Raw genomic sequence first — 24,103 nt, forward strand, 5'->3', positions numbered from 1 at the left:
TCCACGCTAACCGGGCCTCCGACCAACCCACGCTGACCAAGGTGAAGTATTTAAGGTGAAGTATGGTCAAACACAACTGCCGCAGAGTGCGGTCGAGGCCGTCATCCAGCAGTGGATCTTTAACGATCGTGACCAACGCTGCGGTGAGGGAGCGGTGGCGCAGCGGTTAGCGCGCTACGACGCGAGTTCCAATCCTACGGCCCTAACTCGCAGCGACAATCGTGGCGCAGTAGACAGTCGGGTAACGTATCGGAGTGTGAGAGGAAAAGACGCCTTCATCCAGCAGTGGATCGAACATTTCGACGAGGTACTTATAATTTGAACGGGCGCGGGCTTTCGAAACCCTTCTCGCTTTTCTTTCGGTTCATCCCGGCGCGCTGGGCTTGTTGTCGCCTACTCCGCGCGGAACACGGGGTGACGAGTTAAAGTGTGCTTTTGTTTAAACGTAAGTATCGATATTTAGTCATCGTAGAAATATCAACACGCGCGGAAGCCGACGGGCCGCTCGGTGCGGTGAGGGAGCGACCCCGGAGAGGGCCTCCGATTGACCCCCACGGTGGCGCCAACTACGGCGGCCGCGGTGGGGGGAAAAACGCGATTTTTAATGTTGTTTGTGTAGTTAAAAAAATTTGCTCAAGTTTTGGTGATAATAATAATAGTTCGAGGCTTTCGTGACCAATATCATCAATAATGTTTTTTGGGGCTTTAGATCGCGTCAATGTGCATGTGTCGTTAAACCCGCCACAGCCAATTAGTAAGGATTCTAGATTTGAAGTTTTCGTGACTGCAAGGTTTTTTCGGTAAATGTCACGTAGGTAAAAATAAATAATAAAAATAAATTATAAAAATCATATAAATAAAATAATAACTCACTGTTAGAAATAATAATAGGAAAATAAAAATAAATCACAGATGTATTATTTAATTCGATTTATTATTATTTATGACTGCAGGAATTCATATTCTTTGGGTCTTTCGGTATTATCTTTTCTTTCCACGTGACTTTACCGAAAGATCCAAAGAATACGTCTATTGTGAAATGTGTCTATTCGCCCACCCGATTAAGGCAGCCTGGTACATGTGTAGTGGGTATAAATGGAGAGCGAGGCTTCTCTGGCGGCAACACGTTTATTATAACAACTCGCTAACACAAAGGGGTAGGAGCTGCCCCTTCCACCAGGTAACCTGGGGGGAAGGTTGTCCCTCTGGGTTAACGAGGCCCTAACACAACTTGGGGAGGCCTTCAAGCCCGGACCCCGGACTCAAGCCCTGATCTTGACTTATTCTTCAGGAGGACGGCTTCTTATCTTCAGATGAACAACAACATTCAGGGGTCCGGCTTAAATTCCCAAGCCCAGGGCTTTCTCCGCCCCGAGGCACACCTCCCTTCTCGGCCCTTCCAGAGGTCACTGGAACCGGTCCCGGGGTCACCCAGCCCCGGTACCTCCGGCTACCAGACCCTCCGGGTTCATCCAGAGTGCCATGGCCCAGTGTCACCCCTGCGCCGCTCCAGGTGTGAGCAGCGTGTCTCCTGCTGCACACACAGGCCGACCTAAGGTGGCATGCAGTGGCATCCCCCGATGCCACTGCACACGTGTAGTGACGTAAATGGTGTCACTGGGGTGTTCGCGCCAGCTACTGTTACAGGAGTGTCACTGTGCGTCTGGAGCCTCTCTCTAGCACCAGAAATACATTCCTGCGGAGGGAGCTGGTAGGAACGTTGGGTTTCTCGGTCAATGGCCTGCAGGGTCAACGGCGGCGTGGTGTATTCCGCAAATATGCCCGACTGTGATGGCAGGCACAAGCCGGCGTGAGTAGGTTAAACGTTGAGTTTTATAAGGGCACCACGGGGTGGCCAGCCCCACCCCACCCAGCCCCACCCCACCCAGCCCCTCCCTCCCCACCCAGCCCCTCCCCACCCAGCCCTTTCCTCCACGACCGACGGACGGACACAATAATCCCCTGTGGGCTGGTGGAACCAGTGGGTTCCTACCAGTATAAGTACGGCATGTCAGCCAGCCCTCGGGGGCATAGTCCTGGCGATGGCCTGAGAGAGAGGGCAAGTGAGCACGTGGTAGCCCGACTGGGACACGTGGTGCTCGGTCGAGCTCCTTCGGGAAAGGTCTCGAAGGGGGCGTGAACGAATGCGGAGCGAGGCCACGCCCAGGAGCATCAAGGAGCAGTCCCTAGAGAGTTCTTGGCTCGTCTGTGGAGTCAAGCCTGGGCCCCGCGTCTCGTCCTCTCCGGGTCTTCGTCTCGTTAACTCGCTACTCACAGCACGACAATTGATTTTGCTGCACTGACATCTTCTGCACACCATGTAGTTCCATTAATAAATAATATAATACTACCACTGCCATAACAATGCAGATTTCCTAACATCCCCCTGGACACGGACATCAGTGGAACAAGTACTCGAGAACATTGTCTGGATCTTGTAATCGCACTCGCAGAAGAGGACAGGCCAGCCAGAGAAGGACACAGTTGGACGTTGGCCATGAGCGAATTGCCAGTACACGCTGACCTGTCAGCGTCGCTGACCTAAGTTAGAGAGCCGCACTCTTACCCAATACTGTCAGTTATTCAATTGCCCAGGGGAAAAAAAAGCCTCGACTAATTTTTCAAAAAGGTCATGCCTTGGGATGCTTGGCCAAACCCTAACGCTTTCAATGCGCCGTGCAAGTGTGAGACTCAATGCACGCGTTATTTATACGAAAACTATTTGAAATAGTTTACCGATAAATACAATCCAAGTTTCCTACACCCAACTTGACATAATTGAGCAACAGTCCATTAAAAAAACATCGATTTAATCATGATCAGCCACTGGTGAGGCCGGTGCTGTTTTATGGGGCCGAGTGCTGGGGCACAAGAGAGAGGGAGGACGAAGCTATGGCAGTCACAGAGATGAGGATGTTTCAGTGGATGTTGGGTTTGACAAGGAAAGACAGGATCAGAAATCAAGGAGTGAGAGGAAGACTCAATGTGATAGACATCACAGAGAAGATGAGAGAATAGGCTGGTGTGGTTCGGTCATGTGGAGAGACAACAGGGAAATTACGTGAATCAGAAGGTGGCAGGTGATGGAAGGAAAGAGATCAAGAGGAAGGCAGAAGAGGTAGGGGGCGGTTTGGTGCGATCAGACATGGTGGCCCGAGGAGGGGAAGAGAGATGACGCTGGATAGGGCAGCATGGATAAGGTTGGCAAGGACAGCAGACCCCACCATGAGTGGGACAAACGCGTGGAAGAAGAAGCCACTGTTAATCCACTGCGGGAGGAAGGCCTCCTGACACCCTCAAAACACCCTCGTGGTAATGCAATTCCAAAACTCCACTAATTAGTTTTACCTTGAATTTATATCGAAACACGTGGACATGATTTACACGTCATCATCATCAGCCACGGTTAGCGGTCGGCGACTTTGGAGCTGAATGCGGGTATTTTTTAAGACTGCTTCGTGACATTATTTATTAAGGACCACTGCCTCGCATTTATATTAAGGGGTATTTTTGTTCACCGAATTTGAAAGAAAAAAAGACTCGTTACTTTTTCTTGTTTCTTTCGGTAAAGTCACGTAGAAGGGAAGTAATAAAATAATAAAAATAAAACATAATAAAACAATTTTATTATGTTTTATTTTTATTATTTTATTACTTCCCTTCTACGTGACTTTACCGAAAGAAACAAGAAGATGAATCCCTGCAGTCACGAAAGCTTTAAATCGAAATTTAACTCGTTACTTTGTCAACCCATGCTCACGGTCAAACCCCTGCTGGACAACGGCCTGCTCAAGCCACCACCATCTCTCATGATCCTCCGATGTAATGACCTACCTAGTACCTGCGTAAGAGATTCTGTCATCACTCCACCTTCTCTGTGAATCTCATCTCAAATGCATTCCATTCCTTTTGGCTGACAATCCGTCATTATTCTTGAATATCTGCCACCATCCCTTCTCGAGACATGTCTTGCCCATTCCCACCGTCGTTTAATTATAACTTGTACAATTATTAACTCTTTCATTTTAAATGTCACTCCTGCATTTGTCCAGCTTGTCTAGAATTGGTGACGCTGTCCTGTAGGTGGTTTTGCAATTTGCAAGACACTTTTTTTTTAATTTGGACTATTTCTGTCGAATTTCCTTGCCATTTGAAATATCTGCCAATGTTCCTAAGCAGGTGAAATCCTCACGAAGGCATAATGGGGACCTTTTCACATTTAGGTAAAGGGCCTTTTTTTTGTTCATTTGAATAAGTAACACATTGGAAGAGGAAAAAAATACATTGAGTTAAAATTAGGTGACATTAACCTTGGGCGATACCATCATATTCCTCTTTTGAATTAAGTCATGTGAAAGGGCAAATTACATTTAAACATAACATTTTTTTTCGCGATGCTCTGGGAGCGATCTTGCCACTGTGGCTGTGCACACAGGAAGGTGCCCGGGTGTGCAGGGACTCAACGTTTTAGGTTATTTAGTTAAAAGCACAATCTGTTTTATTCTTTTATACATCTCGAATAGTATGATAAATAAAAAATACTGTAGAGGAATTAAGGAGCCTACCGAGTGGCTTGAAGGTCAGAGCGCTGAGCTGGCAGAGATGTGATCCAGAGTTCAAATAAAGGCAGCTACCTGCGATTAAGCCGGTGTGGATGGTCTCAGCCTAGCCATCAGTGTACAAAATTGGTTTGTACTCAATTTCGTTTTTTTTATGCATCATGCGACAAACATTGCACAAGAGCAATGTGGTAACGCGCTGCACCCGAGTGTAGACAGGCCGACTGCATGCCAGGATCATGTGTTAATTGTCAACTACAAAAATGTATTTCAGCGAGATCACACCAGATCCCACTTTGCTGAGAAATTCTATCAATGAGACCTCATTGTCTTCAGAAGCCAGCAATGGATATTGTTGTCCCCAGCAACATATGAATAGCCTATGGCCAAATCACCCAGAATGTACCCAATAATAATCATATCTCAACAGCTCAGCAGGGTTGAACCTCGATAATGAATGCTTGGATGGGTGAGAACCATGCATAAAACAAGGCCGTTACCAGCAAAAGGCAGTGCCGCAAAATCCAGTTGTACTGTACTGCTCCATCTCGGTATCTCATCTTCAGTGTTGTGCAGCGAGATCGAATCGCCCCCACAACATGTTAGCAAGATTCCCAAAGAGACAACGCGTTGAGTTTGAAAACATTTATTCGTACTATTATTACTCAGCTTAGGTCCCACCAGATGATCTCCATTAAACTGTACATAAACCGCGGTGCATCCGTTATTTTTCTTTACATAGAAAAACTATATATGGCTGTTCCATATACATTGTTTAATTAACATCCACCAGCGATTTCGACTGCTACACCCTCACCACAGCTGTGAATGATTGGAAGATTTTTTTTCTAAGTATTGGGCTGATAAAGTCATTGCGCACAATCTTCGTTGCAATCCCCGCTAATGTTTAAAGTCAAATTTCTTACATCTCACTTTTTTAAATTTCATATTTGAATTCCATATATATATTATTATATATACCACGACCTAAAGTACACGCATCGACCCGCATATAATTAACGCATATGAATCAACAGCAAAACAAATGTATACACTGTGTCCTAACTCCCTCTCTCCCCGAGAGCACAGCACAAGCAGAGAAGTCATCCAAGAGCGAGAAGAAACCGGAGCTCATTTCCAGCATAAGAGTGCTTTTTTCACGGGACGGATGCGGCGGAGTCTGAACAAACCCCCCAAACCAGCAATGCTTCCACGTTCGAGCCTGTGCTCTATCTATGCTCCCACCGTAAGCTACGCCGAATGCACAATGCGGCCACATTGAAGCACGGGCATGCGAAATGTCACGTCCGGATTAAGCAGCCTCCACAAGGCGAGCGCCGGAGAATGGGGATTACTAGCCAAACGCAATGCCCTTGTTGCAAGCCGGCACGGCAAAGACACTCTTCATCTCGGATGGCTCCAACACCGCACGCTCGCTGTTATAGTGTTGCTGTATCATTTTCTTCTCCGAGGGAAATCCGTCTCCCGAGTTGCACACCACGCCGTGACGCGGGCTGCACGTTCAATGCCAGCCAGCCGACTAACTCTACACTGCCAAGCGAATGACCCGACGGTCGCCCAGCTACTTCTCAGTGTAAACTGTAAATGTATCTAACACCCCCTTGCCGTCGAAGCACCGTGATATGACCGATGACCATGCAAGCGGCTGCACGTAGTCGATCCAGAATTTTGGACTCTGCTGTGCCCAAAACAAAGTATGTTGGAGTTTTTGTTTATTTATTTGCGTTGTTAAACAACTTAGTTTCAAGGCCAACATACAATGGAAAAAAAGCTATTGTACCAATGTGAGATAATGCAACGATGAACACTCAAAAATAAATCTTTGACAAGGACATTTTTGCGATGCATTCCCGGTGCAGGTGGACTTAGCAGACACCGCTGCTAAACTGAAGACCTCTGAATACAGAGTATGATGTTGTTTATATAACTGTGGTTCCAATATACACACACACACATTCCCTTCAGTAAATACAATCCCCCATACCAAAATCAGACTCCCAATTAAATGTACATTAAATTATAGGAGCACTCTCGGCCCTTGGAAATTAACACACACACACACACAAAGTAACACGAAAGTGATTCAGTGAGAGACCGCCTGTGCGTGCGCGTCATAAAATGTACCAGCGCCCTGCACGCACACAGCAATGTATAAAAAAAAAAGTCCATAAAGCTTCACAAAGAAAAACACATCAATGAAGATCTCCACACCCATAAAGTGTTCACAGTTTAGTGCTTGCTCAAGCTTATATCTTACACCTTTACCACATCAGCAGGCCTCTTGTGCATGGATCCAAGCAAACAAAAACTATTTTGAACTTTTTTTTGCCTAAGTCATGAAGGAGTACACGGTGTTTTTATGTCGCTTTTTAGTTTTTTACAAATATGCAGCTTGACCCAATATAACAAATAATTGGGCTTTTTTCCAGTTAAAAGCATCAATATAAATACATGCAATGCTGTACAATTATTAATATACTTTAATACCCTTTCCGAATGTTCATATGACCTGCCATCGGTATCTTAAATAGGAATGCAGATGGTCTGTCGATAACAGGGCAAGGTTGGGTAAGCGTTTAGCCAGCACAAGAGGCGGTGTGGGGGGGGAGGGGGTAAGGCGACAGACGTGGGCATGATCACACTTCACCACTGTGACTATCAAGAGAAAATCTCTTCCGTCGAAATCATCGCAAGCTCTTCAACGCCTCCCGCCCAGAGAAGCGCACACCAATTGGAGTAAATGTTTACGGCCTAGTCACTCGCAGAGGACAAAACCCTCCGGTCATGTGACGTACATTTTTCACCTTCTCGAGTTGAAAACCTTTCCGTAACTGAATTAAATGACAAGGACGACAACGTTATAATAATAGTACAGTAATGATGATAATAATAACAACTGTGAGCTTACAATCCAATGTACCACCCTTTTCCTTCTTTGCTAAGCGGAACAACGCAGACAATCTCTACTTGTATCCGGGCGTCTCCGGCTGCTGCATGGAAATGCCAAAGACGGCGCCGATGCGGAGGAAAAACTTTCGCAGCACGGTCCTCAGCTCGGGCACGAGGTCGAACATCATGATCTCGCACAGCAGCGGGTAGTAGCTCGACGCGTGGGCTCGGAACTGGGCAACAACAAGAACGGGAGGCACCGTCGGAAGAGTTAACAAACATATAGCCCCCACGCGCCAGGAGAGAAAATCCGTGCATACGACGCACACGCAGTCAGGTGTGAAATCAAGTCGCTGTGTTGCCCTCAATTAGCACGTTGTTGCATTATGTGACACACAATTTCAGGAGCATATGGACCGAGATGAGGCTTGCTACGAGTGTGATACGGGACTGCCAACTCTGCCACGTTGGGCACGTGGCTTCCTGGCTTCACGCTTCGGTTGACCCTGCCCACGTGGTTCTCTGAGCTCGAGAACCTCGTGGGTGAAGGAGGAGGCTAAGGGGGTGGCCAGAAGCCCCGTGGTGCATAGCGATCGGCCGCCCCTGTTCAGACTCGGAGATAGGAAGGGGGTTTGCGTGGTGGCTTTGCCCAGAGGAACCACTAGAAAGAGGCTCTCGCTTGGAGGCTTTGCCAGGATGGACCCTCTGATTCGGTGCTGGAGAGTGACTGCTGCTGCCCAGCGCATGCTCTCACACTTCACTTGACGTGGTGAAATATCGTCCAATTTTATTAGTAGGGGGAGTGAGACCATGTACGATGTGGACACCCACTCGCTCGTCGCTGATCTTGAGGATCTTGGTGAGGAAGAGCAGCAGGAGGTTGGTCCACGCCTCCCGGTGAGACTCAGAAGTCAGTGACAAGAAGTAGCTGAACGCCTCGCTGCACGCCCTGCAAACAAAATACACCGATGGGACGGTTAAAATTACCGGCTTCCTTGGCGAACGACTGACAGAATTAAGCGCAAGGGAATGTTGCAGTAGCTTATGACCAAAATCACTCAAAATGCAGCTGATCTTATCAGATGTCAGAGGGCAAGCAGGGTATTATACTCGGATGGATGCATCATAGGTTTTTCAGGCTGTTATGGTGCTCCGTTGTGGGCAGGAGAGGGCAAAACGAATTCTTGTACCGTACTTCCATACTCCCATCTCACCAACGCGACCTGACCAGCGTGGTGACATACGGTTCTAATAATCCCCACGACCCACATGGCGTAGGGGAGGGCCCACATCCTGCTCAGTGAGCGCTGCACTGATTGAATTCGCTTGGAACGGCGCCGTACCCAATGAGGCGGTTCTGGACCTCTCCCCAGGCGTCCTGCCTGCTCTCGTCCATGTACATGCGGAAGAGGATGCGCAGCGAACACGCCAGGCTGCTCGTCTCCTGCTTCAGCAGGTTCGGCTTTGACTTGCCCTTGAACCCTGCATGAGCACACACAAATTGGACGCGCGCACACACACACGGGTGGCACACATACAGGCAAACATACACGTATAAACACACAGACATACAAATATACGCACACACACATGGGTACGCAGACACAAAGACAAAGATCCTTATATAGGCTTAACAGACTTGGGGGCAAGTGCTATTCGCGAGCACCTATGAAGGCCGGCACAGCACGCGAGGGGGTGGATGGCCAACACCATGCCAGGCCGCCTTTGTCTCCCTATTTGCGATGTTTACACATCACAGCAGGTACTCATTTGAGGCCGAGTCGACCTAGGAGGGACCCAGGACCGGTTCAAATAATCGTCACTGGAATTTGCCGTGAGCGGGAATCAAACCCGGGTCACCAGGTTCATAGCGCACAGGCACACACACACGGAAACACATACAAGCACGCACATGCACATACAATGGCGTGACGCAAGCACAACCATAAAGCACGCACCGGGGTTTCCATTAAGAAATAGGAGACATCATTATAGCTGATTTAATCAAAATTTCCATTTTTTTATTGGTATCGAGTGATTTCCCCTTTCCCTAAACCAATTTGTTTCCATTTAACAGCCTCCACTGGCATTGTGTTTGGCGATGTATGCATTTGTGACATCATTTACCTAATTATAGCTGTACATTAGTAAATCCAATTCATATATGTAGTGTTCCTCTCATTGAACCCTCTTTACCGTGACCTGAACACATTCATTAACATATACATAAAGGATGTGTAAGATTCCATCCTATTTATGACAAGAATAAGCTGTTCTTTTAAGACATACATATATATATATATTTAACCCTCCTATCAATTTTCCAAACGATTTTTCAACAAATCACTTAATCGGACCAAACAAAGTGAACCAAAAATCTGACCGGTCCTAGTTTTCATTTCATATGATAAAGCAGTGGTTCTTAACCTGGGGTGCACACACTCTCTGGGGGTGCGAGAAGCCCCTTCAGGGGGTGCAAGACTGCAGTAGAGGTTCAGAACCACTGCGGTAAAGTATTATTTTAAAAACGACTGAGAAATTCTTCTCAATTGCACTTCCACAAGCAGACAACAGTCCACAAACCAAGGCCCAATTTTGGCGGTACCACGTGGAGCGGCATAATATTGGTGGTTCTAATTTCTTCATGCGACCAACAACAGTGAACCGTGATACCCATTTGAAATGAGTGGGTTGTCAAATAATTCACCCTTATTGGACATTTTAAATGCATAGATACAACTAAGGTTTTGTTATCGCTATTTAATTATTATTATTGAACAAGAGCCCGGTACAGAGAGCGAGCGGTAAGGGGGGGGGGCACAGATATTCCGCTGACAAAAGCCCCGAGGGTCAGGTGCTCACGGGGTAGGAGAATGGGAAAAAAGTGGGCTCTCTGCCCTACTCACGTCAGGACAACGATCGGAAGCATGGCATTCTTAGGGAAGGTTTTCTAACTCAAGTGGTACCAATCTCTGCTCTGGCTCATGGACTAACAGTTGGCCTTGAGCAGCTTTGCCAACGCAGGCCAATGTCGGCGTTGCCGGGGCATTAAACTAAGAAGGTGAAAAAAAAAAAAAACATTGGTTGCGTGCGAGGCCCCTACCAGCCTTCCAGAGTGCGGTACGCTGCTCATGGCTGGCGTTGAAGGCCTTGGCAAATCGGTGGGACTCGAGGAGGCAGTCGAGCAGCTTGAACAGCTGGTTGGAGCTCAGGTAGCGGTACATGCCCTGGTCCTCCGTGTCGATGTGCACGTCCGCGTCAGAGTCGCGCTGCGATCGCACAATTGGCAAAGCGACATCAGTCACGGGCAAAGTTCGGGTTTCCCGTTGCTTTCGTTTAACTGGGGTGAGAAGTCAAAGAGAGACGAGGAAGGAGTCTCAATTGTTGCAAGAGAGACCCGAGTCACCAAAAAATAGAATAAAGTAGTCGTGAAGTCGTGCAATTTGAACAAAAAAATATCACGTTAGGAATGGAAAATATTGCTAAATATAAAGCTCTCCATGTTCACAGAAGAAGCTTCAATTCTCATATTCAGGGAACACGCGTTAAAATGCGCGCATATGAATCGCTGACTTGCAATAAATGCAAAATACATACGCTAGTTAACCGCGGACGAACCCTTCAGCCGAACAGAATCAAACGAGCAGTAACCCCCAAGGCAGACGGTACAAAACTAAAACAAGAACCGATTCTTGAACCGCATCGTGACCCCGAATCACACCTGGGCTGCGGCAAGATTCTCGGCGTCCTCCTTCTTGCTGGTGGCGGGGAAGAACACGATGTTGTCGATCGTCTGGATGAGCTCCAGCTGGACCACGCACTTGATGAGCAGCGCGGCGAACAGCTTCTGCTCGGACATCCCTGCGTGCGGCACAAACGTGGCAGGCGTCAAGGGGGGGAGGGGGGCGGCACAAACTCTCGCCAGCACAATATCTGTGTCTGTATGTTGAACTTCTCTCACTGTCGTGCGGTCTCGACTTTGGCTGCCAATCCGTGGATAGTTCTTACCAACTGCCCCCCCCCCCCCGCGAGCCCTTCTTGCAGCGTGTCTTGCTCAGGCCCACTTCATTTTTTTCAATGACCGATGCGATGGACTCCAATTGTGCGCGTGACAAAGTGGGCCAATCACCCTGTACTCCACGTATGTATGTATAACACGTAGGCCTTCGCGACCAATATCCATAATGCAACGTTTTTTGGGGTTAGATCGTGTAAATATATAAATGTGTCGTTAAACCCGCCGCCACGCCACCACCCGACACAGCCAGTTAGTAAGGTTTGTCACGTAAACAGAACATGCTAATTCATTACTGGTACAGCACACCAGTGTGTTGGAGAGCAAAGCTACGATTGTAAAAAAATAAAAACCTGTATTATGGATACATTTTCACTTAAAACTTTCGTGACTGCAGGATCTGATATTCATTGGTTCTTTCAATAATAAAAATAATAATAAAGTTAATAAAAATAATACAAATAAAAACAAAAACCACGACATTTCGAACACAACACAAGCTGTCCTGATGACGACCATTAAACTTCAAACTAAACTTGTTTTATTTGACCAGCTAAGGCCCACTGAGCTATATAGCTCTTCTTTAGAAGACACAAATGATAGCTCAACAAAGTGGCGGCTTATCACGCGGACAATTCGAGCAGCCAAATAGTCTAAAAACCCCCAGGACCCCCGCAGCATGGGGCATGCTGCCCTCATCCAGCACTGGATTGACAAATGGCTATAATCTATGAGAGCAGCTTTTGACTTAAAACGTTCGTGATTGCAGGAATTCATATTCTTTAAAAAATATGAGAGCAGCTGAAAAGAATAGTGAACGGTGCTGGCGCCATACAGAGGCCCGCTAGTGTCCTCCTTACTCAGGCCCTTCCCACAGCCCTGCTCGTCGCTTGCTGTCGACACCAGGCTGAACTGGCTCTGCATTGTGAATGGTGCTGACGTCATGGATTGTGAACGGTGGCATGGATTAGTGAACGGTGCTGGCGCCATACAGAGGCCCGCTAATGTCCTCCTTACTCAGGCCCTTGCTGCGGCCCTGCTCGTCGCTTGCTGTCGACACCAGGCTGAACTGGCTCTGCTTCCAGGTGTCGCCCGATGGCCGGTCAGCGTGTTCGTCCGTGCGAACCGACACGTCGAAGGAGCGCTGCGACACGGCATCCTGGCCATCGACGGCAGAACGGGAAGGGCAGGGAGTGGGAGACCGGAAGACGAGGGATGGGTCAGGTCGGTCAACTTTATCGGGTCGTGCCCGCAAGCGGCAATGCTGCCAGGCCAGACGAACGTGATTCATGCAACGGCTCTCGCCCTTCCCCGGGGAAGTTGCTTACCAAGGGCTTTTCGCTGCCATCGCCGTGAGACGGAGAGGACTCGCCCTCCACACCCACGGGTCTCCACGTCAGCAACCTGGCGGCATCAACATCACCAAAGGATTCTCGTTTGAAACGAAATGCACAACAACTGGTGACGGAACGACGGGCAAAGGGGAAAACACGCCAAACAGGACAACTGCTGTGGAGATGGAGCGACGATGCGATCCACCCGTGAAAAGCGGTGACATGGATTGCGCCGCTGTAGGACTGCGAGGGACGGCAATGGTGCGAGGACTTAATCCAGCAGTGGATGGACAATGGCTGCTGCTGATGATGCATAATTAAGCTTAATAAGCTGCCACAAGCACAATACTGGTAGTTATCAGTGAGGTTTATGTATTTGTACTGTTTATAAAACGACAATTGTTCTATCACAGGTTGCCTTTGCTCTGACTTTGGTTAACAATAATAATGCTCGTGACAATGGTTGTGATGATGGATTGGCACCGTAGAGTGCACAGGTGCACAGGTGGTCGTTATCTCAGTAGTTAACCCATAACGCCGAGGCTAATTCCGCGAGCTCCTGCCAGCGAGCCTTGCGAACACCGAATGTGGCCTCCAAGTGCACCTAGCCTGGCACAAGTGCCTTGGTGGCATCTTCAATTGTCGTCGTTGATGAGAACGCTGCCACTGCTGCCGTTGCTGCCGCTGTTAATAACGATAATCGTGATTACAATTACGACGATGGCAATGCGTCGCGAGCACGTGACCAAATAAGCTTGGCTGGTTGTGCGCGTGTCTCACGCGTTGGGGATGGTGGTCTTGAAGATGTCGAGCATGCAGGAGCACGTCTTGTCCCACGTGCTCGGCGAAAACTTCTCTCCGTTGAGAATCACCACGTTCTCCAGACAGTTGGTGCCCGAGCGAGCCAGCTGCTCGTTGTCTGTAAGAAAGCAAAGATTAATCCACGGGGCACACGTCGACAATACGCACACAAGTGAAACGTCAAGTCTTCAGCGTCAATGTACATTGAGAAATTACAGAATCAGAATATTTATTTATACTGGAGGAATCTGATGAGCTATGAAGCTCTTTTTCACAGATGTCTAGAAGTGGGCAGGTAAGAGCGTCACAACAACAAACAGTACAAAAACACAATAGTAGTGCAAAGTACAAGATAATAAAATAACCCAAACACATACAAATAAACTAAACTATCCCCATCCTACCAGGCAAAGCCCACTGAGGTATTAACTTATTATTCAGAAGCTTAAATCAAATGCTGGTCGAGCGAAAGAAAACCTTGTTCCTCAAAACATTACAAAATATCCAGCAGCGTGCACCTCTGATCTTTGAGCTACTGAATGGAGATTTAACAGCAAGTGGTATGTGCTGAAAACAGCATGCCGCTGGATGCATTGTAAAGCATTAGTTAATAAGGCTGGAAGCTCAAATCCATAAAAACCCCACTATCTTTACAGTACTTAAACAGGCCGAAAGACGCCATCGCCGGTCAAAACAACAACAAAATTGTAACATATTTCATGCCGTGGCACTCAGTGGCTCAGGTTGACGCTCTGGGATCGTGAACGCGCGATTAACTGCGCGTTCGGCAATTGGGGCCATGCTGCTATTGCGAGCTATAAAGCCGCGGGGAGAAGTGCATCCTTAAAAACAATGTTCAACCTCAATGGTAAACGGTAATTGTGCCCGAGGGGGGGGTGCTCCCGGCATCCTAACGCGTCCACGTTAAAGTGCCCTGGACTTCAGCGATGATCCCCCGTGCGATGCGGATATGGGGAGCAATGCATCACGTTACAACGGCACTTTCATCTGTAAGCACGAAACAACGTTTTTGCCGAGCGGCATGTTCTTTGTCCTTACGGCCTGTGGCCACAAGACGCCTATTGCTTTGAAACGGCTGGCAAATGCAATTTATCAATCACTGCAAACATCTTGTCTTCACTAAGTATGAGAGGGGAATGTCGGCATCACATTCCTGTGCATTACAATTGGAAAATGTGAAGGTGTGGTCTGCTAAGGTTATATCTGTGAAATATTGGACGTATGAAATAGCTTTATAGCTCATCAAATTCCTCCGGTAACACATTCCTGCGGAGGGAGCTGGTAGGAACGTTGGGTTGCTCGGTCAATGGCCAGGGTCAACGGCGGCGTGGTGTATTCTGCAAATATGGCCGACTGTGAGGGCGGGCACAAGCCGGCGTGAGTAGGTTAAACGTTGAGTTTTATAAGGGCGCCACGGGGTGACCAGCCCCTCCCCACCCAGCCCCACCCCTCCCACCCCCTACCCAGCCCCAGGGTGAAGGAGCGACGCTCACAACAATGAATAGAGCACTAGGTGGCTAAAACGCAGCGAGCTGGTATAGTGGGGAGTGCAGGGGGTGCATCTGCCAGTTATCATGGTCAGTTAACCCATAATGCCTGGGTCTGTCCTCGGATTTGCTGTAGCGATAATTCGTCACTTCATTTTCATCATCATACATACATGCTAGCAGAGTATTGATGATACTCTGAACTTCTTTCACACCATACATAGGCAACCGTGCTAATCGGAGGTGCTAGAACACAGAGTCCGCAGTGCTGTAGTAGTTCTGGGTATAATGTTTTATCGTCTCTTAGTGTTGTTTTGCTCTGGGGGACGGACATTCTTGCATCAGCTCATTCGCAACCACGTGGCCAAATTACGGTCTGCCATCATTCTACCTATATTCTTGGTTCTTTCGGTAGTCGCGTAGAAGAGAAATAATAAAAATAAACCAATTAAATTCTCACAACGTTTCGATTGCAACACAAGAAATCATCATCAGGTGTGAAAACCACAGCAAGAAAACCACAGCAAGACAAATTGCTGTGGTTTTCACACCTGATGATGATTGCTTGTGTTGCAATCGAAACGTCGTGAAAATGTAATTGTTTTATTTCATTTGATATTTTTAATTTTATTATTTCCCTTCTACGTGACTTTACCGAAAGAACCGAGAATATGAATCCCTGCAGTCACGAAAGCTTTAAATCCAAATCATTCTCCCTCTTTACCAAGTAAAGCACCTAGCCCCGGATGAGCACCGCAGCACCGCCGCTGTGGGTGGCAAACGACGGCTGCTGCCGCCGCCGCTGCTGTCGTCGTCGCCGCGTGCATTTTACAGACCTTGCTGCACACACCAGTAGAGCTGCGAGAAGATGTCATCGAGCAGGATGTCGTCGAGCACCTCATAGTACTGCGTGAACACGTCGCAGATGGCGTAGAGCGCGTGGTTGCAGGTCGTCGTCATCCATTCCGTTTTCTGCTCGGTGGGGCGAGGAGGGGAAATAAAGACGTCGGTAGCGACGACGCCGGAAGAGGGACAAACGAAGCGTAAAAAAACCCATCAGCAGCGACACTGGGCAGATAAGAATGGCGTCGCTGGAGGTTAGCTGTTATCGAGCGTGCAGAGCAAATAAACACCGTTGCGTTCACCAGCCACGTTGTAGAACTGTAGAAGGCTGGCGAACTTAAACATGGGCATTAATGAACAACTTTACTCCAATGTTATTTGTGGATTAAGAGAATATGCTGCAGTTTGAAATGTAACCATATAGGCTGGAAATTTAAATAAAACATACTTTGAAGTGTAATCCGCTCAACACAATACAAAAAAAATTCAGCCACCACATGGATTTTGAAAAATCGTCCAAAAAAATCAATAGTCCCATCCCAACATTCTGTCCAAAATCAATAATTAATTCACAGACGCCTGTCTGGCACGTCAAAGCAGCACGCGTCGTAAATGGTTTGATAAATCACACCGTTATTTTACGACATTTATTTTTAACGAAAACAGCATAATGTAAGAGAAGTGCTGTCTCCCAGGCTGCCGTTTAAACGCGAGTGACGTGGAAGTCCAGGAGGCTGTGGATTTCACTTGGTGGCGTATCCAGTGGCAGTGATGCGAACCTCCCTCCCCTCCCGCAATATCTTTCCCGCTGTAACATTTCACCCATGTTCTGTCCAATCAACTGCTGTGTGGAGAAGCACAGCACTGTGATAATTAAGTGACTGTGGCCAACGCTTCCAACGGGGGCACCTGGGGCTTGCAAAAATGCAAATTACAAATATTGACGATCATGACGACGATCGCTTTGTGTTGTGATCGAAACGTCGTAGGTTTTTTGTTATTTACTTTGAACCTATCTACGTGACTTTACCGAAAGACCCAAAGAATATTAATTCCTGTAGTCAAGAAAGCTTTAAGTTTACAAATATTGTCTTTTGGAGAGGTTGGTATGCGCTGCTCTCATGTTGAAACTATGCAAATGTCAGACCGAAGTAATGTCTCCTTTCAAATGTGTGTTTGAATTGGTCTCTCTAAACATGCATATAAAATAGATACGCAAACATTATTTGTGGTTTAGTGAGCTTTGGAACCATATGCTATGTATACTTAAGTCCTTTTTGTCAACACTCCACTGTGGGATGAGGGGGCCTCCCCCCATAGCTCGCGGGTCACTGGAGTTTATTTGACCACACTTCAGGGTACCGGTTAGTGCGGGTCAGTGAAGTTGAGCAGCATAGGCGTGGGAGCATACGAGTACAGCACAATAATAAATGTGCTGGACTGCCCCTCTGCAGCAGCCGATAACCACCTGGTTGCCCATCCAAGTATTATCCAGGCTCAGCCCTGCTGCTTGAATTCCGAGATCTGACGAGATCGAGATCATTCCGGGCGCTTTGAGCATAGCCGCCTAACCGCCCCCCCCCCCCCCCCCCCAAAATGCAATGATCTTTAAACAATGTAAACAAATTCTAAATTTGAAGCTTTCGTGACTGCAAGATTCATATTCTTAGGTTTTTTCGGTAAAGTCACGTAGGTAAAAAATTAAAATTAATAAAAAGTAAAATAAAATAATATCAAATAATAGAATATATTTTATTTTATTTAACTTTTTATTAATTTTAATTTTTTACCTATGTGACTTTACCGAAAAAACCTAAGAAAAATGTAAACAAAGAAACATGAAGCATGCCACTATTTGCTAATCTCTTAAGCCTGCAAAAAGCTTTGGTTTAATAACCTCTGGATACGCCACCTGCCCGATTGATTGTTCACCCGACCCATCACCTCAAAAAGTTGGTGAAAAAAATGTTTCCCCTTACGCTTTTCACCTCTGTCTGCTGCTCGGGCAGCTTCATGTTGTCAAAGATGCGGAACACGATTCGGAAGAGGTCCTGCCACCAGTGCTTCTCAAACGTGTGCCCATATGTCTTCATGATCTCAAACATCACCGTCAGGCCCCTGCGTAAAAAGCGTGGAGAGCCACACACATTGTAGTCGACGATTCAAACAGTCACCGTTCATACGCGAGCCTCACACCCATCATGGAATGGTTTACGCGAACACTTTTCCCCGTTTAACCCGTAGGCTTTCGCGACCAATATTATTCATAATAAACGTTTTTGGGTTAGATCGCGTTATTTATAACAATAACGCACATTACAACTGATTACTAATCTACAACTCACATCGTAACAATTGCCTGATTACCAATCTAGTATATAATTACAATAACCCCCCCCCCTCCGCCTCACATCGTTGCACCTGATGAGTTAAATGATGATGTCACCCTGCTGCTGCTGCTCTATTTAAGACCGGGAGCAAGAGCAGAGCCTCACCATTCTGGCGAATTGCCCGATGATGCTCTGATGCAATTACCAGCGAAACGTCGTACTCAAAAATGGTAAATGTTGTCGTTTCACTCTTAAACACATCGGTGGGCTAAAGTAGTGAACTATTTGTCTTTTGTCAACGTGACGCTTTTTTGCTGATTGGCCGTGTCAGGTGGTGGAGGGTTACGCCACATTTATAAATAACGCGATCTAAACCCATAAACGTTTATTATGAACACTATTTTCCCCTCAACGCAAAGCCAAAATTACAGGGCACAAACCTTAAAGCAAGGTTCTCCACTATATATTTTGTGACAGGCCACACAAAATAATTCTGAGCCCCTGATTTACTGCAGGAGGCAAGCGGTTCCATATTTTCATCAAATAATCCAATTAAATATTGCGCAGTACATTTCAAGCCAATAATTACTCCAACATTCACTCCTTGCCCTCCATTAACCGTGCAACTCATAGCCGATAGACACAACCCCGTGTCAATCCAAAGCTGGATGCCCGTCTCCCCACGTGGAACGGGTCGTGGGAGGTTATTTAAAAATACTAAAGCGGGCTTTGTCAGCACGGGTTTAGGATGGTAGGCAGCAGAGAAGTGGGAGCGTAGCTAGACAGCACAGGGGTGGGGAACCTTTTTTCTGCCAAGGGCCATTTGGATATTAATAACATCATTCGCCAGCCATACAAAATTAAATTTATGTTGCTATGAAAAAAGCTTCTAGATATATTGCATTTAGAGTCGTGCGGTTGCCTTGGCAGGGCCAGACCAAATGATTTTGCGATTTTGCGGGCCTAATACGGCCCGCGGGCTGAACGTTCATGGATTTTGCTGCACTGCCATCTGCTGTCCATAATGCAGCCCCGCAAATATTTATAACATCGATCACATTTTCACAACAGGTTTTTTGGGTTAGATCGCGTAAATATATAAATGTGTCGTTAAACCCGCCACCACCCGACACAGCCAATTAGTAAGGTTTGTCACGTAAACAGAACACGCCAATTCGTTACTAGTGCAGCACTAACCGGTGTGTTGGAGAGCAAAGCCACAACATTTACAATCAGAGTACGACTTTTTGCCAGTAATTACAGCTAGCTTCATCAGGCGACAGCCAGATATATGTGGAAAAATCCTCCTGTTTCGTTCGTTAAATAGAGAGGTAGATGTGATGAAATCACTTTTGACCTCTTCTTGCGCGAAGTAGGGGGGGAGATTATTCATTTATATGGTAATCAACGTACATTAAAAGCATGCACATTATGCAAGCCCATTGTTCCGTATGAATGTTGAACTTTCGCACAGTTCGTACATAGCCAACCATGCGAATCGGAGAACCTGCCATGGATGGTGGTCACTATGCACAGGCTCAACACCGAAACCCTCCTTTAGCAATCCGATAAGAACGGGCGCATCGCGGGCGATCTGGTCAAGGATCATAGTCAACATATCTTCGTCATCATCAAATCATGGAAGATGGCCCCTTTCAAGCTACAGCCGTCTCGACTTGTGATCCTTGATGTAGTTCCTCCGATTAGCACGGTTGGCTACGTACGCTGCAAAAGAAAGTTCAACACACATACGTACACCTGCCCGACTCCCACGTGACAATCGTGCAGAGCTAACCTGGTGCGGACGTCCAGCTTGCAGCGGTTGATGATGCAGGAGAGCTCAAAGAGGATGGGGAACCACCCTCGCACCCACACGCGGTCCTCTGGCACCACGTTGATGTCGTCACTCGTGTGCTCGCGGAATGTCTGACAAGAAAGATCAAGAGCCACGTGCAATTAACCCATTAACCCAGGGTGGGGGTCCCCCGTTCACCTGTGGATCTCGGAACACGCAAACGGTTCAGCGTTAGTTTTATTTAGGCGTAGTAGTGCCGCTGTTTGTTGGCACCGCAAAAAACTATATCGACACAACCACACTCCATGGTAGCTGGCGTCAAACTGTGCCACGCACCCTCCCACATGTCTGTGAGGGAGCCTCGGTAAAGATAGCTATTTCATTTGAATTTTCCACTTTGATGACGTACACGCAACGTACGTCATCGGATCGGGACAGGGTTAAGAATGTGAGCAGGTTGATCCATTTAGAAATACCCCAATGACTTCCAATGACCCTCTCTCAACTTTCTTCCCAACAGATTAATTTGGTGAAAGCAATTGTTTGCTCCATATATCCAGGAGACACTGAGAATCATAATCAGAATATTTATTTACACTGGAGGAATCCGATGTGCTACAATAAAGCTCTTTTCCACAAATGTCCAGTAGTTGCACAGGTGGTCGCATGCAGCACCTTGCGCAATGTACGGTGGTTTCCACCGAGGGTCCCCCAAGCCTAGACTTGCCGGTTGGGGAAATGGAAAGAATGACATGGAATGTGATGTACGGTGCTTTGAGATGCTGAGGCATATAAGCCAGTGCCACTAGATATACGTGCTAAATAAAAATCCTTAAAATATTTATCACTCCACGGTACTCTTCGGGAAACTGCAGTGGCCTGGCCATTGTAAGCAGGCTTGGCCAACAATGTTGCAAGAAAGTGTGCCGTGAAAGAGATAAAAAGAGGAAGGACCCAGATAAAATTTGGGATGCCAAACATTGGCAAGCGGGGTTACGTTAAACCACAGCTGTCTATTAAGTCACCGTAGAACGTCAACCGTGAGAAGAGACGGTCAACATGCAGCTGTGACCCACCGGTTAAGAGAATTACTTATAATGCGGCATTCGAGGACTTCAACAAAGCCATGCTTACACGGTGCGGCTGTAGAGATTGGGTGTTTGTATTGCTCCATTGCCATTGAGCCACTTTGACAGCGATCGATTGATCCCTGCCACGACCTGCTCAGACTACACAAGAATTACGAACGCGTGCAGCGTTCTGCAGGTGAACGCCAAAAGGCCTGAGGGTTATTTCTTTTTTTATCGCATGTGCTCAGAGGAAGTCTGAATATAAGTCAAATTAAATGTTTCAATCCGTGTGAATGTAATATCTTTACCACCACCCCATCTCTGCAACTATATTTGAACTCTTTTAAAAACCGCCATCCTCAAGTGTCAATGTAATTTAATTGGGAAGACCCACTGCGAATGCACCACCTCCAAAAAAATATCTTCAAACATTTTCCTTGCAATAATTTCAAGCTTGTCTCACACATCCACCGTGATGACATGGGCCCAGATGCTCAGATGCATTTACTTTACACAACAGACGGCGTGTGCCTCGCACCACAAACAAGCAACCTCTCTCACTTGCTTTAACACAAAGATGCAGGCGAAGTGTGTGTGTGGGTGTTTGTGCAATGTCATAATCACAATAAAAATAATTCATACAGAGCCGTAACAAGGCAAACCATTAAGAGAGCGCTGAACAAACAACAAAAAACATTAAACATGAATCATTAGTCGAGTGCAATGAGAAACAGAGAGAGCGTCACTTGTGGCTATTGACAAGCAGCGTAGTTTTGACTGAGCTTTTGAAGCAGCAGCTCGAACAGGCAGTGACACACCATTGCCGGCACGTGGGTCGGCAAATGCGTAATTGTGCGTTGTGTGAGAGGGTAGCGGTTAGCGCAGCTATGCTACAAAACCGGCGACCCGAGATCGATTTCTGCTCACGGCCAATGCTGGTAACGATTACCTGAACCGAGCCTGGGCGTCTCAGAGGTAGACTCAACCTCAAATGAGTACCTGGTGCGGTGTGTAATCATCACCACTGGGGAGACAAAGGCGGCCAGGCGTGGTGCTGGCCACCCACCACCCGCTTCGTGTGCCCTGCCAGCCTTCATAGGTGCTAGTCGCTAACAGCACTTGCCCCAACAGTATGTTCAGGCTATAGGGGGGATCTTTGTCTTTGCTCTCACCTGTGGCCGCTCAGACACGTATTTGGCACAGTGCCGGATGAGGCGGATGGCCTCCATGCTCGTATCGGGGAAGGCCGCGTTGCAGGCAAATTCCGAGAGGCACTTGACGGCATCCTGGAACGAATCGATGGTGGTCGGGAAGTGCCTCTCGAACACCGTGGCTGGGGCAGGACACAGGAGGCGGGAAGAGACACAAAAATCAAGGGGACGGCGGTGACGTACGGTTAACGAGAGAAATTTACTTGAGGTTGACCTGCAGAACGTCTAAAGTCACCAACATCAATATGTATAATAATGGACTCTTAAGAGATTATCTGCGCACCAATTAGCCAAATGGAAAATAACTTGAAGTGAAGGTGTCTGCAGCTGCTATAGCCACTGTTACCACGTCGTTGGAAAGAAATTATTTGCTAAGTATTTAACGAAGTAACAATTATAGTGGTTGGCACAGGAGGGCAGACGTTCAAGAGGCCTTGTGAAAACGAGTGCAGGGATGCGTTGATGAAGACAGAAGATGGGAAGAGTAAAAGGCATGGAGACGTTTTTCCATCCACCAACCTAAGCAATGCCTGTACATGACGACGAGTGATGATGATCATGATGATGGCAAAGTACAGTATCTTAGTCGTAGAAAGCTATTGCATATTTTTAGGTTTGTGACATTTTCCAACGAATGGTGAACAATTGCACACACAGACCCTGCTACAAAGCACAAGCGTGAATTACCATAGATGTAATATAATGACGCGTTCGTTTGTAATTGTTTACGCGCCTTAAAAACTATTTTGTAAAATGAGCTCCCGGATGGGGGGGGGGGGGGGGGGGTGAGGGGGGAAAGCGGTTTCACAAAAACGCTCAAGTGGAGTCAAGCAGCTGCATAGCTCGGTGGTTCAAGGCTCGAGATGGTGGCGGCGCTGGGCGTGAGTGAGCGATCCAAGTGAAAGCTTCGGCCTCGGATTCGTGAGCTCAAATTAAAATGCTAATGTCCATGACAAGCTCACGAGCATTATAAGACAGGTAAGGCCCACTTAGCTATATAGCTCTTTTTCAGAAGCAACCTGGCCACAAATAATAGCTCAACGAAGTGGCTTATCACATGGAAATGTAAAGCAGACAAATACTCTAAAAGCATGCTTCTAAATGTGGAGGAAAAAAACTGGAGGACCTGTAGAAAAATCCCACACGACCACAGGGAGAGAGACACGCAAACTCCAAATACACAGGCATCAGGGTCGGGATCGAACCCACGATCTCCTGCATACCAGGCAAAGTAGTTAACATCTGGCCACCATGGCAGGTTCATTGGCACTCCAAAGGGCTCGCACGCCACCACTCTGGCGTCAGGGAGTTTTGCGCTACGCACTGACGATGTGGCTGGTGGTCTGGAAGGCGAGCTCCACGATGCTCTCGTCCTGGTCAGAAGCTGCCAGGTGGAACACGGAGAAGATGTTCTTCCAGCCCGAGCGGATGTTGGCCGCTTGCGAGTTCACCATCTGGGTTATGCAGCGCACCACCATGTCCCGCACCGTCGGGGACCTGCGCGCCACAGCCAAAACAACCCGGGTGTTAGTGACATTAGTGTGAAAGAAAAAGGAAATAAGAAAAAAGATATAAAGGCGCAGCCCTGCAATTGCTTGTTCAAGTCACTGCTGTTCGAAGGGTCTCCACGAGAGGGTGTTTTAGCTTACCCAGACACAGTCTCACCCCACCCACACGCGATATGCAGATCGACTAAGTGTAATGTAGCCATTTACACTGCGCGGCGG

General features: G+C 47.3%; 2 protein-coding genes across 7 annotated transcripts in view; both read right to left on the bottom strand.

The window, feature by feature from the left end:
• TAF2 (TATA-box binding protein associated factor 2) overlaps positions 1-539 on the bottom strand; it is a 63,848-nt gene extending 63,309 nt beyond the window's left edge. For both annotated transcript variants that reach the window (XM_061562398.1, XM_061562399.1), the window contains exon 1: positions 316-539. In XM_061562398.1, coding sequence (XP_061418382.1) covers positions 316-368 — 53 coding nt within the window. In that variant the 5' untranslated portion in view covers positions 369-539. The remainder of the gene's footprint in view (positions 1-315) is intronic.
• Positions 540-5,189: 4,650 nt separating this feature from the next.
• Positions 5,190-24,103, bottom strand: part of LOC133349159 (brefeldin A-inhibited guanine nucleotide-exchange protein 1-like) — a 57,941-nt gene continuing 39,027 nt past the window's right edge. For 3 of the 5 annotated variants that reach the window (XM_061562402.1, XM_061562401.1, XM_061562400.1), the window contains exons 28-40: positions 23,701-23,873; positions 22,338-22,498; positions 20,096-20,226; positions 17,950-18,088; positions 15,964-16,099; positions 13,599-13,737; positions 12,813-12,888; positions 12,502-12,643; positions 11,191-11,330; positions 10,573-10,738; positions 8,813-8,951; positions 8,301-8,418; positions 5,190-7,702 (exon numbers count right to left, since the gene is read on the bottom strand). In XM_061562402.1, the coding sequence (XP_061418386.1) occupies positions 7,544-7,702; positions 8,301-8,418; positions 8,813-8,951; positions 10,573-10,738; positions 11,191-11,330; positions 12,502-12,643; positions 12,813-12,888; positions 13,599-13,737; positions 15,964-16,099; positions 17,950-18,088; positions 20,096-20,226; positions 22,338-22,498; positions 23,701-23,873 (1,819 nt within the window). In that variant the 3' untranslated portion in view covers positions 5,190-7,543. The remainder of the gene's footprint in view (positions 7,703-8,300; positions 8,419-8,812; positions 8,952-10,572; positions 10,739-11,190; positions 11,331-12,501; positions 12,644-12,812; positions 12,889-13,598; positions 13,738-15,963; positions 16,100-17,949; positions 18,089-20,095; positions 20,227-22,337; positions 22,499-23,700; positions 23,874-24,103) is intronic. The other 2 variants (XM_061562405.1, XM_061562404.1) reach the window with 1 other exon arrangement.

This window comes from Lethenteron reissneri, chromosome 29 (genome assembly GCF_015708825.2).
Source record: "Lethenteron reissneri isolate LAM-NWPU_2019-01 chromosome 29, ASM1570882v1, whole genome shotgun sequence".
NCBI lineage: Eukaryota > Metazoa > Chordata > Hyperoartia > Petromyzontiformes > Petromyzontidae > Lethenteron > Lethenteron reissneri.